This window comes from Pollicipes pollicipes, unplaced genomic scaffold, assembly GCF_011947565.3.
Source record: "Pollicipes pollicipes isolate AB1234 unplaced genomic scaffold, Ppol_2.1 Scaffold_4881;HRSCAF=5763_pilon_pilon_pilon, whole genome shotgun sequence".
Taxonomy (NCBI): Eukaryota; Metazoa; Arthropoda; class Thecostraca; order Pollicipedomorpha; family Pollicipedidae; genus Pollicipes; species Pollicipes pollicipes.
In genome coordinates, this window is record NW_023596576.1 from 42,784,342 (window position 1) to 42,808,156 (window position 23,815).

A 23,815-nucleotide genomic window follows, 5' to 3' on the forward strand; every position below is an offset into this window, starting at 1 on the left:
AGGCGGATGGCGCTGGGCGGCTCCGGCCCATGGATGAGTGGCCGTGCATTGCTCTTAGTTCTCGGACCCGGTTTGGCGAGCCAACTGTAAAAACCAGGCAGTGCGTCAATGCGGCGGATGTCTGCAAAGTTTGAAACACGACAAGATGCGCAAACCACCGCCGAAATCGCCACTGCAAACTCCGCCTTCAAGCCAATGTCATCCCAGATTTGGTCATGAGATGGGCATCCCCTTCTCTCCTTCCGTATTGGTAATGAGCGGCGTGTTTGCCGCATCCGTTAAAGCCTTCGTCCTCTCTTGCCTTATCCTTCATAGCTTCCCTGTGATGAATTGATGGGCAGAGAGACATAGGCGGATCGTGGGGGGGGGGGGGGGGGCACGGGGCCATGGCCACCCAAAAAATTCTGAGAGAATGTTTTGGCCCCCCAAAACATTCCCAGAACTTCATAGAAGTTTCGTCTACTTACCGTCTGTTTTAACTTTGATGGCGCGGAATCAAACATTCCTTTCCGCTTCGGAAAAAAACTTCATGAAGAAAAGTTGGCAGCGATTTAAATATCAAGATAAAGCGCATGTTGACGAGGCTTAGTCATACTCGGCGCAAACATCGTATTTGATAAGTGCACTGGACCTCGGATCCCACACCAGCCAGCTGGCGACGAACGGTCCCCCCCCCCAAAAAAAAGCAACTCCAGGCTGGATCCGTCCCTGCCGAGAGAAAACTTCCTTGTCCGGCGGCTGAGTTACACGCCAACATATCTCGTAATCATTCATCGTTGCTCAAAAATTGATGCATTGCGGCATGATTCTAAAATTTCAAAGCGTCATTTCAGTCGACGAGACATGTATACCAACTCCTCCGTTGTTCCCAAATTTTAGGCATAGGTGTGGGCAAGAAAAGCAAAGGAAAGAGCCGGTTAAAAACCAGAGGAATTCATGGCAACATGATATAGGCCTTGCTGGATCATTTCATCTCACTGAGGGAAGAGTTTGCCCATTCGTCAGCAAACTCACCACATACGATGTCCGTGCCCCGACTGTCCGATCACACCTGGCCCCCTTCCCCAACTCCGTCAACACGTGTGCAGGTCGGGAGCGGACCGCCGCGCCCCAGATTGTTACTTACGCCTTCTGCGCCAGTCTAACAGCGGCCTCGGGCCAGCGATGCGGCAGCACTTCTAAAGTTACCCGGCTCTGGGAACCAATTTCACTGGTGTCTCATTCGTCTTGATATTGTCGTGTGCGGAGAAAAAAACGCCAAAATGGCCCAATCTGCCCGCAAGTTACTGCTGTTCGGATTGCAGCGCCCCCCCCCCCCCCGCGGCGGCCACACGCCACACCCCCACCACCGGGCGACGGCGGGCGGGGGCGGGGGCGGCGAGACGTGCTGTTACGCTCAGAGCACGAACGACACGGCTGACCTTGATGAAGGGCATTGCCAACGCCCGCGGCGCGGCGCCGATCACGGCCGGAAATCCTACACCCACTCGGCCCGCCCGGGACCAGCCGGTGGGAGCCGGCGGGAGCGACTAAGACGCTGCCTCGAGCGAACCCTTGCCTCAAGGAGATCGCGGCAAGCTGTTCGGACAAGTCCAAAAGTGCTGACGTCACAGAGAGGCACGCTGGCGCAGCGCTCTTTCGGTGGCGTGCGCGGCCGGCTGTGCCGACTGTCGTTTTTTTTTGTGCACTGCCACCGTTACGCCCCAATGCGTCACCATTATCAGTCGTAGCGCAATCTTCACTCCCCCTGATTTTATTCAAGAGATCCTTGATAACAGTGACAAGGTGAGTCCTTCCGAACCGAGTGTGGGTATGGGGAGGGGGCGATACTTCTTTTTGTTTATGTCCTTCCATTCAACGCACGTGAGACCAACGCTAAATTTTCAGGAAGCTGGTTTGCTCAGCCCCTTGCCTTCTATCAGTCCCTTGCCTACCCACGCCCCTGTTAAATGATCAACCACCATCAAGTCATATCGAGTTGCATATCAATCAGATTGAGTGGACATCAGTCATCCATATGGTCATTAGTTTTGTTCACAAAGGATGCGCCTTTTTAAACCAAAGCATCGTCCAGAAGAAGCCAAGCTTACACTTTTTCCAACGACCAAATTTACTCCATATTACATCTGCTGTGTATAAATGTGCGATATTATTTACTCTGTGTATTTATGTGCGATACAATTCTGCCCTGTCGTGCGTACATGCACATGAAACACACTAATGCACCACGTCACTTGCCGAATGTACCATATTACTCCACCTTAATTTGATTTGGCATTTGAATGCGTACAGCACATTTCACTCCCGTGTCAGCAGCCTGCACAACAACATAAAAAACCCACTTACTCATATTACCCCAGTGTTTGTCACAGTAACAAAGTTGCGCCCTCTCAAACCCAGAGCATGCGGCGCAAGCCGCGGTGGCGGACATAGCATTACAAACAGCCAGGACGCGCTGTTTGTAGCCTGTGTCACGAGCAGTATTCGGCTTAGTGCCATGATAGTGAAGGTTGATGACAGCGCGGCTGCTGCGCTGGGGCGGATCCAGGAGTTCGCCAGGGGGGGGGGGGCAGGCACATTGCGGGGCCACCTAGAGTTTCAGGCCCCCTCCAAAAAATATCCTGGCATTCGGGTCAGTGCATTTTAAGACAAATAGTATTTAGCATATATATATATATATATATATATATATATATATATATATATATATATATAAACGAACATCCAACTTGCAATGCGCAGCCCCATAAAGCTAGGAGTGCTACGTATGCATATACATAAAGCTTATTCATGTTCTGCAGATTATGTTTAATCCTGTTATTTTGAGGCTAAGTATTTCGGAACAGCAGGCAAAATTCAGTCGAGTTGGCTGTTAACAACCATCAAACCCAGAGCGGCGGCTCAATTCCTAACTTGTTTAGGGCGAGCCGACTGGGCGATGTATCAACTGATGGCTGTTGATTAATGCAGGATTTTTCCCTTATAATATAGTAGTGCAAAATAGCCTAGCACTCAAAATACGCTAAGAACGTAATGCACTAGTATAATAAGTGTCGCACACTCAATAGTGAATTGAAATGATACCTGCGATGTCGCTGGCACGTAAAATTTCGTTCAACATTTGCGCGTAAAAATTCATCGGCGCATATCCGACTGCCGCTCTGAGGCGAAGGCACCAAAACCAATAGGAACGGAAACTAAGCGATCATGGGTGCCGCAGGAGGTCAAAAAGTGGCCCCCGTGAACAAGTATAGGACCCTCAGGACGAGCAAAAAGAAACCCAAACTAACGTGGTGGGTCCCTAAGCGATCGTTAGTGCCCCAGCAGGCTGACATATAAGGCCCGGGGCAGAGCACAGTACCCTTTGAGCAAAGGGAATAATCCAAGACCATGAGTTAATACCCCTGCGCGATCAAGAGAACAAGGGCAGGCAAACAGGAAGAGCCCCAACAGGAGCGAAGAGTCCCCCGCAGATGAGATCAAAGGGAAAGAGCCCTCTGGGCCCCTGAGGGCTCTTTCTGGACCCTGGGGGCCCCTGAGCACCGAGTGTCTTGGTGTCTTATCTTATAAGCGCCCCAGCAACGGCACAAGGCCCTCCAAGCAAGTCGAAAGAACCCGAGACTAATGTGAAGGGAGCAACCGAGTGTAGCCTGACATATGGGGCCCCGTAAAAAGCATATGGAGCCTTTCGGGCGAATGGGAAGAATCCGTGGAGGAAAAACTGCATCGACCAAGAGTGCCCAGACATGGAGGCAGATAGCGTCCCAACGACAGCGTTAGGCCCTTTGAGAAAATGCAGAGATCAAGAGAAACGCGGAAAGCTCCCTAGCGATCACATTCACCCAGCAAATGGACATATAGGGCCAGGATAATCAATAGTATACTGCCTGTAGACAGCGTAATGGGCCCAAAAATCTTCCTCAAAGGGGCACCTTCTCAACCAGTGAAGAATTAACATGTTCTGTTTATGACCTCTTTACTTTACTAGCAATTGTTCTTGGTCGCCTGAAAGCCCAAAGGCGACCAATTTTGTTGTGTTTTATTGTTAGAAAACTGCGTCCGCTCGGTCAGTTATGGGGCCCCTTTGGGGACGTTTAGGTTCCCTCGGCATGGTCCATGGGGCATGGTCCCATGCCTCTAGCCATCCTCTGCATCCGCTACCGGCCCGAGCACCTTAATAGGTAGGAAGTACCCAGGGCACAATGTGGAGGGCCCCCGAATCATTGAGAGTGCCCGAGTGGGTTAACAGATGGGGCTCCCAGCGAGAGCGTAAAGCCTTCTGTTAAGATATGAAATACCCACGACATGATGTAGAGCGGCCCAGTTCATCGAGTGCGCCAGAGCAGGTTAACAGATAGGGCCCCGAAAAGAGTGGAGGGACCTCCATTCAAATGGGAAGTACCCAAAACCAGATGTAGAGTTCCCCCAATGATCGAATGGACCCGAACATCTTATCAGAAAGGGCCCCGACAAAAGCGTAAGGTCCTCCAGTCAAATAAGAAGTACCCAAAACCGAGTGCGGAGGGGCTTCAAAAGATGAAGCGTACCCGAGTAGGTTATCAGATGACCCTAATAGGAGCGCAGGGCCCTGAAATCAAACACTAAGACCCTATGTGCAGGGCCCCCCGAACAATCCAGTGTAGCCAAGGAAGCGAACAGAGGGGGCCCCTGAGAAGTGCGTAGGGCCCCCGTTCAAATAAGACGTACCCAAGATCCAATGAAGAGGGCTTCCGAACGATCGAATGTACCTGAGCAGATTATCAGAAACGCCCCCACAAGAGCGTGGGTCCCCAGGGCCATTTAGATAAGAAGTACCCAAGACCCAGTGTGCAGGGTCCCCGAACGACCGAGTGTGCCCAAGCAGACTATCAGATAGGCCTTCGACAAGGGCGTAGAACCCTAAGCAAGTAACAGAAAATTGGAAGCGCCCTAGACCAATGTAGAGGGCCCCTGAGCATATCGCAAGTGTATCAATAGGTTAACCGAGACCCACGTAAAGGGCCCCTGAGCAGCCGAGAGTACTCCGGCAGGTTAAGATATGGAGAGCCGGCTATAGTCCACAGGGCCTTCTGGTGAGTGGAAAGAATACATGAAAGGGCCATTGATTGATTTACGTGCTCTGGTACTCTAGCAGGAAGGGCCCAGCAACAGCATAGGGCCCCCGAAACAAATGCAAAGAAATCAATAGCAACATGGAAGGCTCCTTAGGCGATCAGAATGCCCCGCAAGTGTACATATAGGTCCCCCAGAAACAGCATAAGGCCCCTAAACAGCGTAATGAGGCTTAAAACGCCCAATTCACAACTTTATCGGTGCTTGATTGTTTACTGCTCGTCGACCCTTCACTTTCGTTTGCAACTGTTCTTGGTCGACTGGAAATCCAGAGATGTACAATTTGTTGTGTTTGTGTTTTTTGTTGTAAAGAACTGCACCTTTTCGGCTGGCTATGGGCCCCCTTAGAGCCAATGGGTCCCTTCGGGGCCAAAGGGGGCCATAGCTCCGTGTCTCCACCCCCCCCCCCCTCTGGATGCGCCCCTGCTGCTGCGACGCCACCCGGTCCCATGTTTCATCCCAGTACGACTGGCGTCGCTGGGACTCCAGTGTCGATACCGCTCAGTCGCACACCGAAGCAGGATTTACACCGGCTCCGCCGTCCGTAATTTAGAATCAGCATTCCGTGAATTGCGGACCGACGGGCGGTTTCCGGTGAGAACTGAGAAACCAGTTCGCACCAAATAACACCCTGCCCACGGCATGCTTTTGCTCAGTGCCTCATAGTTTGCGGAATCTTCCGCTGCTACATACATGATTTGCTTTTTTCTCCTACCTCCTGAGTGGTCATGCTGTGCAGTAATTCAAACAAAAGAAGCGAAAGGAGTTTAGGTTGCATGTTTAAATATCTAGCATACGACCTTTTTTCGTCATATATGTAGACAAGAAGCGTTGGGTTATGGATTACAGGTTCGCTGATGCTTCGTGAATGCATATTGAAAATGATTTCAGCAGAGATTTGTGCCTGAGCATGTTTTGCATTGTGGCGAGTAAACCCTACTGGAACCCAATTTGAGTGTCGGGTATGTCTAACACGTGACACCTTTGCTCCTGATATCACCTGATTTTCAAGCGCGTGCGACGCACTGAAAAAATAAACACATGTACACAGACATTTGCGAAAAACGGCGGCGAATTGCAACGGCCTTCCATCGGGCGGGAAATTCAAATTGTGCTCAAACCCGACATCTGCTGATGACTGACGTCATAATAATAGTTGGGGTAACGATTGCGGCGGTCATCAGGGTTATTTTTCACGTGTATTTTTGTACGTCTCCAAGCACTGTAGACGATAAAATGTGTCTTTCAGCAGCGTTCTCACTAATGATATGTCCTGTAAGACCCTGATGGCTAGTCGAGGCGCTTCATGTGGGAAATCTAGATCAAATTTGTTTTTTTCAAAATGTTTCAATGAAAAACGGACTAATTATTGTGTGCCTACCAACGTGCAAAGACCTTGAACTAGTTGTGTGGGAGGTTGCTACCCAAGATCTTCCACATGCCGCTGACCTAGTGGTTATGAATCCCGCTAGGTCCCCGCCATCATCCAACCGCCTAGCAATGAGAACGTTCACAAGTGTGCACCGTTTGGGTCCATGCTTGCCATCCTGCACTGGACACTAAATAACCCTAGTAAAGCCCCCTCATCAACACCACACACACCAAGGACGGAATGTTGCACAGCAACACTCTTATATATCAAGCGAAATCACATATATCAGCAGTGCGTCGTTTCCTCGTGCATCTGACCCTCAGTTGCACCCGTCGCCATCCCGAATTTGGAAGCGTAGCGGATCCGCCAAAGCTGCCAGACTCAACTCCATGGCGAGGGAATTCCTTTGATGCTTCACGGACCATTACGGGCTGTCATAGCGGCTGACTGACGGATTCAGTGCGAATCCTGCTTAGCTTAACGACATGGCGGCCTGAGATACCTGGCCGTATCGGTATTAACGACTGGTGACACGGAGGGTTACGACACGGGTTCGTACCGTACCGTGGCCCATATCTCTCCCACTTGGTCCACTGATATCTGGTGAAAGCCATTAGGTTATTTTCCCCGCATATAAGTGATACACTGGTTTACCGTCGGAACCATTCACGTCCGCTGTTGTGCTCACCCCAGAAATATTCACACACGGCTTTGCATAATTTGGACCCCGAATGCAGGCTACGCACCAAATTCGTTACTGGTCGTGAAATGGGGCTCGTGCTATCTAAAGAAGCATTTGGTAAGAACCGCTCCTTTGTAGAGTAAGAGCGACTTTACCGTAGTACAACTGCGCTCGTCACCTGCGCTTGGTCGTACCAAGGTCATGATGCAGCCGCATTATCTGTGTTTGAATGTAAGCACCAGTGACAGTTACAATGTTGTCTTGAGCGCAATGAATGCAAATCAAGCATTTCAAGCTTGACATTTGAGGCAATCAAGCTGTAAAGATTCTCCCCGCGCGGTTCATGGAACCCAGCTGAGCGTGCCAAACACAGACTAGCGGGCACTATTCATCAGACACCGCTCAAGACCAACGGTAGGGGAGGGGACGACTTATGGGACCATGTGCCATGCCTGGAAATATCGAAGCATGGCAGATGTCAGGGACGTTTGTATTCTGACGGGCTGTCACACATCGCGGCCAGCTGTTCTGACCCGAACTTGCAAAACACAGCTGTCTACGGCAGCATCGAAACGGGCAGCGTCAACTCTGCCCTCCTACTCTACCCTGCCCTTCCACTCTTCCCGGCCCTCCTTCGAGCCCTACCCATACTGGCAAGCGTCGCGCTCGCTAACAGGGATATGTCACACATCCTGTCAGATCCCTGCCAGCCGCGAGCAGACGCACGGTGCGGCTGCAACAAGTCTCGTCTCGGATTTCTCTGCGGGGAGTTGCTCTCGAACCGCAAGCTGCCGATGATTAGAGCAGGTGACGTCGTCTGAACACAAGAGTCTGGCGTTCTGCTGCTGGAATGCCCTCTGGCCCTGTATCAGACAACTCCTTTAATCAGTTGATACATTCTGTAAATTTTGCTCCCATTTTCTGCCATTCAAAACATTAAAAACACGCAAGGAATGTACTGGAAACATTCCATTAGCAGTGTGCCATTCATAAAGATGATATGAATTAGTTACGTGACGGCATATGGGCCTCAGGATTAGAACGCCATTCTGCAGCTGCTGCCCGCACGCACCACGGGTCACAACAGGAGCGGGACTACGGGGATTATATAGCCATAGGACACGAACATTGCCATTAATTCGGACTACGCAAACATCAGACGTTTGGTAATATCAGTAGAGCACGGCATCTGAGCCGGGCATTAACAACGGACGTGTAGCCGTTTGGGTCCAGCATTGTAACTGGCGACCGAAACGGCAGGGTCGGACGCAATGGCAGCTTATCCACTGCAGGCGGGCACCAGCGCAGTCCGCAGACTGACCGCGTGTCCGACGAGTCATCGATACCGTTAACATTGCACACCGCGGCTTTAAAGCTCCCATTACAGCACGCGGCCACCTGGAGGGCGGCACACCACTGACCTCCGCAGCTGCAGGCACGAGTCGATCGACGACCAAGCGACCGCCGGCGGGCCAGCGGGTGCACACGTACTAGCTAACACAACGGAAACGGTCTCAACGGCACACCAATACGCAGGTACAGGAGGCGACGAGTGAACGTGGCGCCAGGCAAACCCGCTGATGAATTAATTCTGCTGACGACGCGTTCATTGCGTCGCGCGCGATAAGCCATCACCGTTACTGAGCGGAATTCGGGAGGTCCTGGCAAGCAAAACATTCCCGCATGCTAAAAAACGTCACATCACACCGCCAGTAACGTCACACCAGGCGGATTCCAGTGGCTGTCAAGGAGAGAGGGACTGCTGGGGTGTGGCAGGACAGCATCAGGAGCGCGCGCAGCACTGCATGATGATGCTACACAGCACGATCATGCTGCACACTGCCTTTGGCGTCAATGCTTGTCACGTCTGCCGGGGGAGTGGAGACGCAAATTACGGCTCTTTCTCCGGGCGAGACGCAAATCACGGCTCGTTGTCCGGGCCGTGATTTGAGTCTCCAGAACATGTTGGCCCATGAACAACAGACCCATGTTGCTGTCTCTACGTAGAAAGGTTGGCGTCGGTGTGGGGCTCACCAAGACAAGCCATCAAAACCGACATGGGACTCACACAATACCTATGAAGCTCTTCTGAGGAGTTCAGAGGACACCCATGCAGCGACGCGGGGGGACAACCGTGCAGCGGCACCGGGGACACCCATGCAGCCTCGCCGGAGACACCCATGCAGCGTCCGCTGGGGACAGTCGTGCAGCGTCGCTGGGGACACGGTTACCTGTCGGAGAGCACCCACCGGCGGTGTGGTCACGAGGCTCAATGGAAATGGTAGGGACGGTGCGCCGGGGCCACTGCAAGTGGTGCAGACAGACGGGACTCAGAGCAGAGACGGGTGCGAGGGTCACAGTCAGCTGGCGACAGGCGCAGGTGCTCTCAAGGCTGGCCCCAGGGTCCAGCCTCTGCAGCCAAGGCCAAGGCTGGCCCACGGTCCAGCCTCTGCATCCAAGGCCTAACTGCGCAGCACACATTGCAAGGTGCTTGTTTCAACGGTGATGTTATAGAAAATAAGATCGGGCTACGTGATGCACTTTGATCATGCGCAGTAGTCATCGCTGACACACGGGGAGGGTGGTGCTGATAAATCGAGCGATTTGAGCGTGAGTGCTGAAGACAGCAAAACTTGCCAGCGGATATGCAATGTGACAATGCAGTATTTAAGTTATGAAACAACTTTTTATGGGTTGAAGTGATGCTCAATAATAAAGCAAAACACTATATATTAGAATAAGTGTGTGTATAGGGTGGATGTGTTTCGAAACTAGACAACATATAGCAGAGCGACACTGAGGTCAGGACTACTGACTCTAGCAATGTATGCATCAAGAGTCGATCCATGAAAGTACCTGTCGTAAATGTGAGTTTTGAAAACAACGTGTATCAACATGTAGAATTCCTTCATCGACGCCTCTACACATATGAAACGAGCAGTAGTATCTGCTGGAAAAGCCATCGTTCACGACATGTCTGAATTTCCCGACTAGATTGTGACCCTTATATCGAGAATTACAAGTAGGATAACGCATCTCCGGAAAACAAAAAATATGTCTCTATATATATATATATATATATATATATATATATATATATATATATGTATATGTGTATATACAACGGGATATATATATATATATATATATATATATATATCCCGTAGAGAGGAGGGACAAACCTGAAATCGTTACGCTTTTGGTGTCATGATTTGGGCCAATATGCTATATTCATATACCACTGCGTGCTAGTCGCCTAAATCCTTGATAGATAGATAACTCATAGTCGCGGTGTCCTTACAAATAATTGCAACGTACATAAAACATGCCATTCGACATGCTTGAAGAGTTTCATTACGTGCAAGTCCGTGCTGGCTGAAACGCTAACCAAAGACCAAGCTAAACGCGTGCGCTAGTTACACCCTGCAATCAGATCACCAGCTATTCGGTGCATTGGGTGGATGCGGTCGATAGCCTGGAGGGTTGGGAGGTCACAGTATAAACTTCCCTCCCAGCTAGCTGAGCCTAAACACCTGTTCGAGCCTGATTGGTGTGAAACGACCGAGCCGATCTGAGCTCAGCCGATCACGGCGACCAATCCGCGTCGCTGCTGACGGCAGAGACTGGCTGCGGCCAGCGTCCTGCGACAGTAAGCAGAAATGCCACGCGTCGTTCCGCTAACAGACGTGCGGTGCGTTTTCCCAGTACCCCGGAGGTCTCTTGACTAGGTGCAAGCTTCACTAGTCAACGACACACAACGATTTTGTCGTCTGATGTAAGTTTTCAATGTGTGGCTGTCACCAGGGCGCTGACATTTCCAGGGGTAAGGATGTGGCGGTCCACAAAATGACAGACACCTGTAAAGAAGCTCAATTCTGAATTTCAGGGCCCCAAAACCACCAGACTGCCCGCAGAAAACACAACGGGGAATATGGGTCGAGCTTTGCATGTCTCTGAAGGGACCTTAGCTCCCCAAATATGGGCCTCGGCTCGTCAACATTCAACCAAAGCCACAAACATTCACAAAAGAGCAGTAAGATAAATAAGATAGTACAAACAAGGGCGCGAGAACTATGCTAAGTTGAGCCGTGGAGGGGGGGGGAAACTCGAAAATGTCAAATAAATCACGTATATTGGGTATATATATATATGTATATATATATATATATATATATATATATATACGTATATTAGATATTGGGCTTCATATAAGACCAGAATGGGCTTTTCACAGGCAAAAATGGGCCATCTGTAGGTCAGAATGGCCCCAATACGGATCAAAATGGCCGTCGGCCCTGCACAGTTGACAAAGAGCTCTCTCCTGATCAGAATAAACCCAATAGGTATTATAGGTTCGCGTGAGACCTCTACAGATCGGAATGTGCCCTCGTTAGGCCGGGTTGAGCTCTACAGACAGAATAGCCCTCCGCAGCCAATACTGGATCCTCTACACGTCGTAATGGGCCCTCTACAGCTCAAAATGGGCCCTTTTCAGATCAGAATGGGACTTCTAAAAGCCAGAATAGACCCTCTACAGGTCAGAGCGGGCCCTCTACAGTCGACGATGGGCTGTCTGCAGATCAGAATGGATCTCTGGGCCGAAATGGGCTCTGCGAAGTCAATAATGAGTCCTCTGCATGCTCAGTATTGCCCCATTTTGCTCAGAATGGACCACTAACAGCAAATAATTAACCCTAAACAAGTCAGAATGGGCTTTTGCAGACTTACTTGATCCATTTGCAGTTCAGAATGGGCCATTAACATATCAGAATGGGCCCAAAACCTACCAGAATGGGTCCTGCACATATCCCTCCGAGTTAGGGGACACCGCCCGCCATCTTCAAGCTGGGGGTGGGGGGGGGGGGGGCAAACTGTCCCACCGCCCCTCCCCCGGTTACCGCGTCCGTGAGTACAAACCTTGATGCTTGGAAAATAATGTCTCGCCGCTCCCCATCTCCCCAAGAATGTCATGAGCCACCGTTCGTAAGGGAGCCATCACGAAGGCCTGCAACCGCTGCGGCAATCAAAGGGCCGCATAACGCCTGTCCGGAGCCAGGCGAGTCCTGCAGTAAAAGAAATCTGGCTGAAAATGTTATTGAGAGGTTTGGTGGTAATGCTTGTCGCACATGTAGCATGTTGAGCTCAGGCCGATACTTTCGGCGCGTACACAGTTCAACCAACTAGCTGATGTACCAGCCAGAGAAGTACTAAACAGCATGCTTCGAGATATATGAAACGAGCAGCGGCTGGATGCGCTGTGGTTCCTACAGGTCACGTGCACAGTTAGTGACTAAGCGACCCTCACCGGCCGTCTCGGAGCCAGAGCTGGACACTCATCGTCAGTCTCGGAGCTAGAGGCAGCCACTCACGGTCCGTCTCGGAGCCAGAGCTGTCTACTCACGGTCCGTCTCGGAGCCAGAGCCGGCCACCAACCGGCTGTGTCGGTGTCAGAGGCTGCCACTCACCGTCCGTCTCGGAGCCAAAAGGCTGCCACTCACTGGCCGTCTCGGAGCCAGAGGCTGCCACTCATCATCCGTCTCGGAACCAGAGACGGCCACTCACCGGCCGTCTCGATGCCGACGCCGTGCGAGCTGCGCCTGCTGCCGCCGCCCAGCCACACCTGGGAGCGCACCAGACCCTTGGTGCCGGTGTGCACGCGGTCCACGCTCTGTGAGCGGAGCGCCAGCGGGCTGAAGGGGCCGCCCGAGCGGCAGCCGCCGTCCTCCTTGTGCCGGCCGCCGCCCATCCGCTCGGTGACCCGGTACAGCTTCTGCGAGATGTCTTTACCTGGCGGACCGGGCGCCCGCTCAGACGCCGCGGCGCGGAGGAGAGGGGAGGGCAGCACGAGACGAAAGCCCTTGCTGGGAGGGGACGGAACAACATCGCGGGGGATAACACGCGGGCAGGCGCACACATCGGGGATTAACATAGGGTGGTGAGAAGCAGGCACTACGATAAACACTACATATCGGTATACAACTGGACGGAGACGGTCGTGCGAGTGTTGCGTCACACATGTCACGGCTGACAGGAACAACGAACGCGGACAACCTGGACTTTTCAGAGAAGAAGTTGGAGCCATTTGTTACTTTTGCTCCCGATAATTGGCCTTGTTAAGCCCACATGGGTTCTGGAGCGGCGCGGACGCTGTCCGAATCTGGACAGGTCTGCTTTCCGACTGTTTTTGCCGGTGGCCTTCCAGGAAGAGCGTGGCAGGCCGGAGAGGAGACGTCTTACAATCCAGTTGGGGAGTCGGGACCGCACACCGCCGGCGAGCTACTGACAAAACAACGACGCAGGCGGGTCAAGACCGCACACCCTGAGGGGTTGAGACCGAACACCGCCAACGAGGTACTAACAAAACAACGACGCAGGTGGGTCAAGACCGCACACCCTGAGGAGTCGAGACCGCACACCGCCAGCGAGCTACTGACGAAACAACGACGCAGGCGGGTCAAGGCTGCACACACTGAGGAGTCGTAACCGCACACCACCAGCGAGGTACCGACAGAACAACGACATAGATGGGTCAAGACTGTACACACTGAGGAGTCGAGACCGCACACCACCAGCGAGGTATATACAAAGCAACGACGCATTTGGGCCAAGACTGCACACGCTGAGGAGTCGAGACCGCACACCACCAGCGAGCTACTGACAAAACAACGACACAGACGGGTCAAGACTGTACACCCTGGGGAGTCGAGACCGCACACCACCAGCGAGCTACTGACAAAACAACGACACAGACGGGTCAAGACTGTACACCCTGGGGAGTCGAGACCGCACACCACCAGCGAGCTACTGACAAAACAACGACACAGACGGGTCAAGACTGCGCACCACCACACGGTTATCGGATGAGAAGGCAGCCGGAGTGAATCTTTTCGATAGAACTGCATCACTTGGATGCGATATTAAACTTTGCAAGCCCTGATGGCCTCCTAACTGTGGTGGAACTTTTGAGTGCTCTGAGACCATTGGTTCAGTAATTGTGGGCATACTGAATGCTGAAGCCAGCTGTTTGGCAAGGGTGAAAGTGGACACTGCAGGCAATTTTTAACGGATCGATGTCAGGTCACGTCACGTCACGTCACGTCGCCTACGTCACGTCTCGTCACGGCCCTGAATTTTCGGCTTAAACCCCTCTCTGCTTTCGCAGCCGTAAAAGCAATGCTTACCTACGAGGTTGCGCATCACAGCATTAAGAAAACAATTATTCTTCATGATAAGCAAGAGCGACGTTGAACTCCACGTCAGGTACGTCGAGTCCTCCACAGCAGTAATAGAAACCTGCAAACACAACGCCGCCGTCATCTGGTTGCTCTTCTTAGAAAAACTGTTGCCGACATTTCGCAGATGCTTCTGTTTGTGCCAGGACGTGACACATACGAGGCACACAGTGGTACGGGGCCAGACCGCCACCCAGAAATAGTCCCCGGGCCACGCCGACATGGGGAGAGGCCGCTGGGGCGGGCGCCACCATCGCGAAGTAGTGTCGGTGGGCAGCCGCGGGCACCACCACAAACACCGCGCATCAGTGTTTAACGGAACGGGATGGCCAGTTGTGAACGTCACGGCGGACATGCCACGGCTGGCAGGAGCAACACACGCTGACCAGCTGGGACGTCGGGTGAATGGGCCGGAATCATTCGCCGTCTCTGCTCCGGATAATTGGTTTTGTTACGTCCGGAACGGTTAGTTGGCCAGAGTACAGCCTGTTACATGTTGAAAGTTGACAAAGCGAATTTTAGCTTCACTTTGGGCAAATATGTCAGCTGTCAATACATACACACATCTATACCATATCCACATCATGTGTATACATAACACGGGTTGCCAAATCTTCGTGTGATGAAGCCGGTCGGGAAACAAATCCGACAAAAAAGCGGATCGTTATCAAGTCAACGGCCAAATCTGGTAAAAAGTATTCATCAAAGCCGGCCTGGGTAATCATTTGCAAGCTTGGTAGCTAAAACCCAACCTTTCATGTTACCACACTCAGTCGTGGTTTCGGCAAGCAACACACCATGGTATGAGTGACAGTTTTGGGCTGGCAAGTATGTCGCACACGTCGCAGCAGTGACGCAGATCCGCGCTTGTCGGCATCGTGACCACTTAGTCAAATCACGTCCATATCCTGCGAGATCCGGCGCTCGCCGCTGGGGGCAGAGGCGGCGCGGCGCCAGGGGGGGGGGGGGGGGAGAGGGGGCGTCGGCGCGTCGCTGTTTGCGTCAGCCCCGGCCGGCCGGACCGTGCCGTCCGGCCGGCCGCACCTCAGACGTGCCCGAGGGAAGCCGGGATCGATGTGTCGGGCGCCGCCGCCGACAGACGGGGCCGCTCAGAGCCGCCGACACTCATTTGCGTGGCCCGACCGACCTGATCGGCCCTGATTGGCGGGAACACTGGGCGGCGCGCCCGCACAAGCGGCGCGTCTGACGCCAATCTCACAGCGCGACGAGCCTGCTGTTGACGTCGAGTGCTGCTTTACTACCGTCATTAAGGCTGAAAATTACCAGCTCAGTCAAACCGAGAATTGAAATAATACCAGGCCGACTCGCGAAGCTCGCGGCTTAGACCCTCGTGCTCGTCTGAAAGATCACTTGGTGATATGAGTGATCACCCTGCTTCACACACACACACCGCCAATCTGACGGGGCTGGCGCCGCCTCGCGCGGGACCGGCCGGTGATTTGGCCGCTGACCTGGTACACGTCGTCCGGGTCGAGCCGCGGACTGACGCTGGAGACGAGGCCGGCGTTGGTCGGGCCGCCGAACACCCGCTCCGACTCCCACTCCGGGGAGTCGATAAACTGGTTGGGAATGACGTAGTGCAGGTGGATGCCGTCACACAGCACCTCCAGCCTGCAAGCACGAACAGCGCCAGGGCAACGTGCAGCCATGCTTACGCCGTAAGAAGCAAGAAATGCTTCACTTTAACCACCGTGCTTCTTATCATCGTAAGAAGTACGGTAAGTTCTTACCATCGTAAGAAGCACGGTGGTTGTAGATGATTGCATAATTATTTTCCAGCCAGATCTCTCAGGTTTTGTACTGTTGGTAACACATCTGTGTCGTGAATGACAGAGGCTTTCAGTTTTCGGCGCTCTTTGGGAGCAGCTTTGATCTCGCGCTTCTTCGGCACCCCACGCCCCTAGCGCTCGGCTATACATAAAGTTGACCCGATTTCTCGTGGTCGGTAAACAGGGAAGTAATCTGGTGACCTCGGGTGAGATCATGCCTTTGGGACCGGTCACCGAGATAAATGGTGCATTTATCTGCAGAGCATGCACGGGACATACTGCCGGAGAACCTCGGCTGACACAGCGTGAGGTTCACAGCACGGTGCCCCCCCCCCCCCTCCCAACACCCCGCTGATGCCATCCTTTGAGCTGGAGCTGATCGAAGAGATTCCGTCATAAGTCTTAGGGTCGACATGGATTAGATGATGGTGGTGTAGATGGTGGCAGGTGTTACAATTTGAAGGGCTTCGCACACATTCTCGGGTATTCAGTTGAGAGATGCCCTATATGCAGTTCCTTGTTCCGCTGAGGTCGGCGGTCTGACTTAGCTGAGGGTTCGCCGTAATGGGGTGTGTGTTCTGAAGACGGTTCTGATATTGTAAATCATATCGACTTTCCCAACGGCTTCTGGCAGCCCTCCCTTTATGGTATGCCTGTTGTTGCCAATGATTTAATCTACACTGCCTGACGCCGGTGGGCTTTGGCTTCATGAAGCCTATGGGAGGCTGTTCCTTTACAGGCTCTCATGAAGGTGGCTCATCACTCTTTTTCTAGTTGCGCCATATGCGCTGATGACTTCCGCACAGAGTTAGAGATATCTGGCAATGTTTATCGTGACATTATGGACTGAATCTCCGAATTCTTGACTGGACGTAGGACAAATAATAAGATCAAAACCATATACAGAGCACATGGCCCACTTCACCCCTATCCCCTACATGAGACAGGCATGGCCTTATTGACGACGGCGAACGACTACCTAGCCCGTGTTGGCACATCAGATCAATTAGAACAATCAAAACCAAAGCGCAGACGATATACGCACAGATCTTGCCACACTAACTCCACCGTCTCCCAGCAGTTGAGCATGGTCAAGCCTGGTCTCTCAGACCTCTCTCTTCCAGCCCCCCCCCCCCCCAGCCCGACTCTCGACTTCTCACAAGCCTGTCATATTCCACCTGACCCTACCGAGGGTGCCTCTCCCATGCCGGACCCCCCCCCCCCCTCGGGTCGCACTCACTTCCCTGTGAGCAGCACAGAGAGCCGGCCGGACGTGGGCGTGACGTCCTGCACGGCGTACGCGTCGGCCGCCGCCAGCGGGTGCACCTCCGCACCGCGCGTTAGACACCGGAAGTCGCGGTTATCCACGCGCAGCGGCAGGAACAGCTTGCGGTGCAGCTCCTTGAGGTGCAGCGGCACGCGCGAGGGCCGCTCCAGCCAGCCGGCGTAGCCGATGTGCAGCACGTTGACGGCGAGGAGCGTCAGACTCCAGGCGAGCGCGTCCGGGGCGCAGATCTCCCAGCCGGCCCAGGCGGCCAGCAACACCAGGCTGGCGCACAGCAGCGCGCGCATGGCCGCCGCGCTCAGCCGGAATGTGTGCGGGATCACGAAGGCGGCCAGGTAGAAGAGGTTGGCCACCTGGAAGAGCTTGCGGTGCACGGCCGGCCAGCTGGTACAGGAGGGCGGCTCCGACGTGCTGCCCATCGATGGTAGGCCAAGCGAGTGGTTCAGCGGTAACGCTTCCATCGCGGCGCGGCGACCCTCTGTGGGAGGGAGCAGCGGCGTCAGGGGGGGGGGGGGACGGCGTCAGAGGAGCTGCGTCTGAGGAAGCGTCGGGGTGGGGGGGGGGACGGTGTCAGTAGGAGCGGCGTCAGTAGGAGCGGTGCCAGGAAGAGTGGCGTCAGATGGAGTGGCGTCAGTAGGAGCAGCATCAGGGGGACCGGCGTCAGAGGGCGGCGCCAGCAGGAGCGGCGTCAGCAGGAGCGGCGTCAGCAGCAGAGGCGCCAAACGTCAAGTCAACAGTTAGTCATCTGAACCTGAATATCCTAAGGTGACTGACAAAGACGACGGGCATAATCAGCATGTACCATCTGCTCGAGCTCTGACAAGATCGGCGTCAGGACAAGATCGGCGTCAGGAGTGCGCCAAAAAAATGCTCTGTAGCGTCTGAAATTCAGACCCAGACGCTAAAGACGCTATATATGCAGACGCTACACACCAGACCCAGACGATCTAGACGCAGACGCTACAGACCAGACCAGGACGACCCTGGCCCAGACGCTATAGACCGGACCAGGACGTCCCTGACCCAGACGCTATAGACAAGATCCAAACGACTCAGACCCAGACAGTATAGACCAGACCAGGACGACCCTGACCCCAGGCGCTATAGACCAGACCAGGACGACCCTGACCCAGACGGGTTAAACCAGACCAGGACGACCCTGGCCCAGACGCGGACACATCACACCACATGGTGTAAGATCAAGATGACCCTATGCGATGAATGGCGCCTCATGCTAGAGGAAAACTGACCACCGGGAGCGAACGGCAGCTGGTTCGGAGGCGATCAGCTCACAGGAGCTTGGGCCGAAGAGCACTTCAATCACACTTTAAAACCCGCAACGGTGGTGTGAAACGAGAAGATGATTACTCCAGTCGTCGACACTAAGTGCAAGATCAACTTTTACCAGGGATGACCTTGGCATTATAGATCAGCCCTTCCGACAGTTGAGTATTTATCTTAATTGTGGGAAATATTGGCTACACCCTTAGCCTCTTACAGTAGTTTGATGAGGACTCGTGCTTGAACCTTGCGTTTCGTTATTCACCAGTTCCAAGTGCATTTCTGCAATACAATAGCCGGCTTTCGGGTAATGCTAAGTGCGCGTCCAAAGTGAACACACAAGTTAGGAATCAACATCTCCCCGGTGATGCGATGTGTCCACGGTTTACACCGTAGGTCGCTGTATTTGAGCTTGATGCGTTACAACTGCTTCAAAGATTTGTTGAAACGTTGGATTCGGCCGCCTGATCTACAAAACCGCTTAGATAAATGTGAATCACTAAGTGGACCCTGCTTTACTGCCAAGTGCAGAAGCTAGGTACAAAAGATTTAAGCAAACACAAGCTCCTTAAATTCTTATGCGACATTATCCGACGGAATAGCAAATGCGTTGTCTCATCACCATCGTATCGCGTCGTTTGCTCCTAATATTCCAAATACTCGTGATTTGGGCACGGGTGAGCGGAAACCAGAGCAGTGGTCTAGCACACTCATCTTCCGTAATGATACGACTGGGCTTCAAGTCCCGCTACAAACGACTGTCTCTGGACCAGTTGTCACCAGGGGAAGTGACGCTGGTTATGTACGAATCTGCATGCGTCAATGAATAACCGGATGGTTGCGGTTATTCCGGTTGGGATATATGTGCACACCGTATAAATCGAGTCGAAGGCCCATACAACGATTTTGCAAAACAAAAACGACTCACAGGAAGTCATAACGCCGTTCTCCGAGGATGTACCAATCAAACGGGTTCTGTATTTCCGAAGCCGTATGGTCACCTGCCATCGGCGCTGGGGGCCGCGGGAAACGTGGCTGCGGTAAACGCCTGCCGCTTTCGTTGGCCTTCTGCCCGCCAGCCGTCAGTAGTTCGGCATCTCGGCTCAGCCCCAGCCTCCAAACACCACAGCGAGTGTCGACGGGCTCGTGATGGGCATGTGCGATCTAAATGAACTGCGCCTACCGGAACATCGCTGTTTAGCTGCGTCAGTAGCAAATTCGGTCATAGTCCCTGATTCATATGGTATGCCCAGTTGGCTAAAGACTTTATCTTTACGCTGTGAAATATGTGTGCCCGGAAACAACGCATAAAACAGGCAGGATTTCACACGTTAGGGTATTGTTAGAATTGAAAAGTCAATGCCCGTTGTTGAGGGTCATATTCTCTGCTAATTCTAAAAATGCTAAAGCCCCCCCCCCCAATTTTTCGGTACACTTAATCCATTTTAACCATGCTATAGCGAAATGTAGCGAAAAGCAAGACGTAACCTATGACTGGTCAACTGTATGGCTCCTTATTTATTTGTTAACCACGCGCTCTCGTTTTCTGCTTTTATGTGCATATCATTGTCAGTGTCCGACTTCGTCGGCCTTTTCCTGCTTGAACTCCTCGACGTGGAGATATAATACTCACACACGTTTTGTCAGGGCGGAATTCGCGAAATCATCCAATACAATATCACCCTTTAACGGCCTGACAAGGCACACTTCACAGCGCGCATCCCTGATCTACCGACATCATCACCTGTCCCCCATGTGCGCCTGATGGTTGTATATCACTGGCGTCCGTCCCCATCTGTCCTCACTCAACTTCAGCGTAGTCTTATCATGTACCCGCGGGCCCGACTGCGGCCACCAGCCCCGCTCCGTCACACGCATCACGCGCCACGCTCTCCCCGCGCCGCAGTACACGCATACCTGCTCGTCTCCAGGCCCTCGCGGTACGTCCGAGTGGCGGCACCACACTTTCTTGACCCGGTGGCCTCCCGGGATGGATCCAGGGGAGGGGAAGGGGGAGGGCAAACCGGGCGAATGCCCTCCTCCAAGAACAAACATGTGGGTAGAACTATGCCTTTTTGCCCCTGGCGAAGCTTTAGGTGCATGGCCGTGTGCAAGCTGGCAAACGGCACTTGTTTGCTCTTTCCTCCACCACCTTTTCAAATCATCAGTTTCATTTACCTCACCAGTGGTCAATGGTGCACATCGGTCAATAGGCTGTGCTCACTCATACAACTCAGGTTTGTAATAAGCAGCCTGGCTCTGTTCATTGTTGCTCTGAAGGACACATTTTCGCGAATTTGTCCTTTGTCGCTGTTGTCAATATCCCTCTACCTCATTGCACGATTGTTTTTAATCACCGAGGCATCTACGTTTGGGAGCCGACCCAGTTATACCGTCCCGGAGCCGAATGGCTGGGTTCAACCCCGCCGACGACCGCGGCACTTCCGCGGTGATCATGCCTATTCGTCCCCCGTCCGCACGCAGGTCAAGCTCACGTTAATTGTGGATGATTTTGTGGTCTAAGCCCTCGCCGTGTACAGGTGGTTGCAAACGCCCTGAATTCACCGCCCCGCCGAGAAATACCATCCAACGGACGACTTTTGCTGTAAGATGCTACCGTGCCGAGCAAAACCGTCATACTTCATCCTTGGCCCTGTGTCAGACTGGCTGTCTTGATCAGTTGCCAACTGGCTGTCAAAGACTAGCCATGTGAGCGCCCTGTTTGGGCGCGGACCGCCATGCCTGTCACACAGCGATCAGGGTGTCTGACCCTCCACCAACTGGGCTACAGGCTCGGCAAATCATCGCGAGGAACTTGGCAGCCAAGCAGGCTCAATTGGAACCATCCAAACCAAAGGTTTTGAATTAGCTTTCTCCGTCAGGATTCGAGATGGAGCTGGACATGAGACTCGTCGTCGTGCGATTAGGCCTGATTCATCTCGGAGGGGATGCCTGGTGGTATAATTGGGAGGTCCATGTTTCTGCGCATTGGGCTCTAGCCGTGGCCGGTGGAGCCTTACGTTTGTTGTCCAATACCCTTGGCCCTAGCCCGCACCCGCACCAATACACAAGTCCCTGAGCAGAGCCCCGGACGGTGTGGTACTTCTCGGTTAACGTGTGCCGGTTGCATGTATTTCGTACAGTGATGCATAAGCAGCATTGGTACCTACCGGTGGATGCTCTTAAGGTCGAAATGATTCCTAATTCCTCGTACTTTTGAGTGTTTGGAATGCACGGAATGCTCCCAATGATAGGGAGCATTCCGTGTAATGATGCTCCCAATGATAGAAAATATTCCGTTTCTGCAAGACACACTAGTGTGGCAATGCCCACACAGAAATCATGTTGGACCACCTTGTTGATTTTCGCATCATTTAATTCAATTTTCTGTGAAACAAAAGCGACTGGCGTAACAACAATACAGGGCAATCATCAGTTTTGGTATGACATGTTAGCCACTAAAACGCGCATTTCATATTTCCAGTACCCCACTATATGACAGCCTGCAGTGTCCCTCCGTGCAGTTTAGGGAGAGCCTGGGCTCTAATGACCTGATATTTGGGTATCAGGCCTAACGCGATGCATGGGAAGAGCAAGGTCATTAAGTTCAGACCTTCTTAGGAAACCTCAATTTTTCTAATGAATGACGCCTCTGAACATAATCACCATCTGCTGCATATCACGGTAGATTCATTTCCTTACATCGGAGGCCAACAGTCATCGGCGGCTTCGGCCCGCCATTTGAGCGCTCGAGTGAGCGGTGAGAGCGGTGGCGGCCGCGTTCGGGGCGGTGGCGCCTGTTGCCTGCCCGCCGCGCCGGCGAGTCGGCTCGGAGTGCGCCACAGGTCCGCCGGCATCGACCGACTCCGGCTTTGGACCGGCCAAATCGATTACGCCGGTCGGCGGACGAGAAGAAACGCCGCCGGCACCGAGGCCGGGCAAACCACGTTTCGTCGACCGCCGCTCGACCCGGATCCGCCCCCGGGCCTGTTCAGATACCGCTTCCTCGACCGCCGCTCGACCCGGATCCGCCTCCGGGCTTGTTCAGATACCGTTTCCTCGACCGCCGCTCGACCCGGATCCGCCCCCGGGCTTGTTCAGGTACCGCGCGCAGCGGCGTGACCGAGCCAGGCGCGCCAGCCGGTCGGCCCGGCGGCCGAAGTTGGCTCGGCGGGAGGCGCTGAGGACCAGCTGCGCCCACTCGGTTCAGCTGGTGACCGGACCACCAACCACGGCCGTGGGCACGAGTCGGGGTCGGGCAGAGCAGCTTCCGCCACCGGGGCGGGGTCTGCGTGAGGCGGTCATGCCGTGAGCCACGGCTGAGCGCGTGTTACGGCCGGGCGGACGGTCGGCCCTCCCCCGAGGCGGTGTCCCGGCATGCGAGACGGGCGAGGGCCGTGGCTGGTGGGGTCACAGTGAAGGGCGTGGCCAGATGGTACAGCCCCATTCCACGTCCCGTACCATCTGGCCACGCCCTTCACCGTGACCCCACCAGCCACGGCCCTCGCCCGTCTCGCATGCCGGGACACCGCCTCGGGGGAAGGCCGACCGTCCGCCCGGCCGTAACACGCGCTCAGCCGTGGCTCACGGCATGACCGCCTCACGCAGACCCCGCCCCGGTGGCGGAAGCTGCTCTGCCCGACCCCGACCCGTGCCCACGGCCGTGGCTGGTGGGCCGGTCACCAGCTGAACCGAGTGGGCTGCAGCTGGTCCTCAGCCTCCCAAATTGTTTGCTCAAAAATCCCCTAGTTGTGGTATTTGCTACCGTATCCAGGAAAGCCCAGCACGTCCATACGTCATACCATAAAAGTCAGATCAATCGGTGATAACAGTTTTATGAATCTGTGGAAGCGTGCTGAGAAACCGTTTAACTCACATGCTCATGATAAAACACTTTTGGCTACCATACAAGACCTGGCTGTTTTAGCCCATCAAATTGATCAGCTTGCAATCAATTGCAATTTGAGTGGCAGTAGCCAAACTCTTGTAAAAATAAGCCGATATATTTTGAGCTTGACTTGCCACAGTGAAGTGGATTAGACGTCTATGAATAATCATATC

At 53.5% G+C, this 23,815-nt stretch overlaps 1 protein-coding gene across 1 annotated transcript in view; it reads right to left on the bottom strand.

Annotated features, from left to right (window-relative positions):
• Positions 1-23,815, bottom strand: part of LOC119101515 (blood vessel epicardial substance) — a 37,081-nt gene continuing 13,266 nt past the window's right edge. The window contains exons 2-7 of the mRNA XM_037224855.1: positions 17,429-17,951; positions 15,871-16,030; positions 14,348-14,459; positions 12,729-12,953; positions 9,398-9,470; positions 1-84 (exon numbers count right to left, since the gene is read on the bottom strand). Of these exons, the coding sequence (XP_037080750.1) occupies positions 9,436-9,470; positions 12,729-12,953; positions 14,348-14,459; positions 15,871-16,030; positions 17,429-17,934 (1,038 nt within the window). The 5' untranslated portion in view covers positions 17,935-17,951 and the 3' untranslated portion in view covers positions 1-84; positions 9,398-9,435. The remainder of the gene's footprint in view (positions 85-9,397; positions 9,471-12,728; positions 12,954-14,347; positions 14,460-15,870; positions 16,031-17,428; positions 17,952-23,815) is intronic.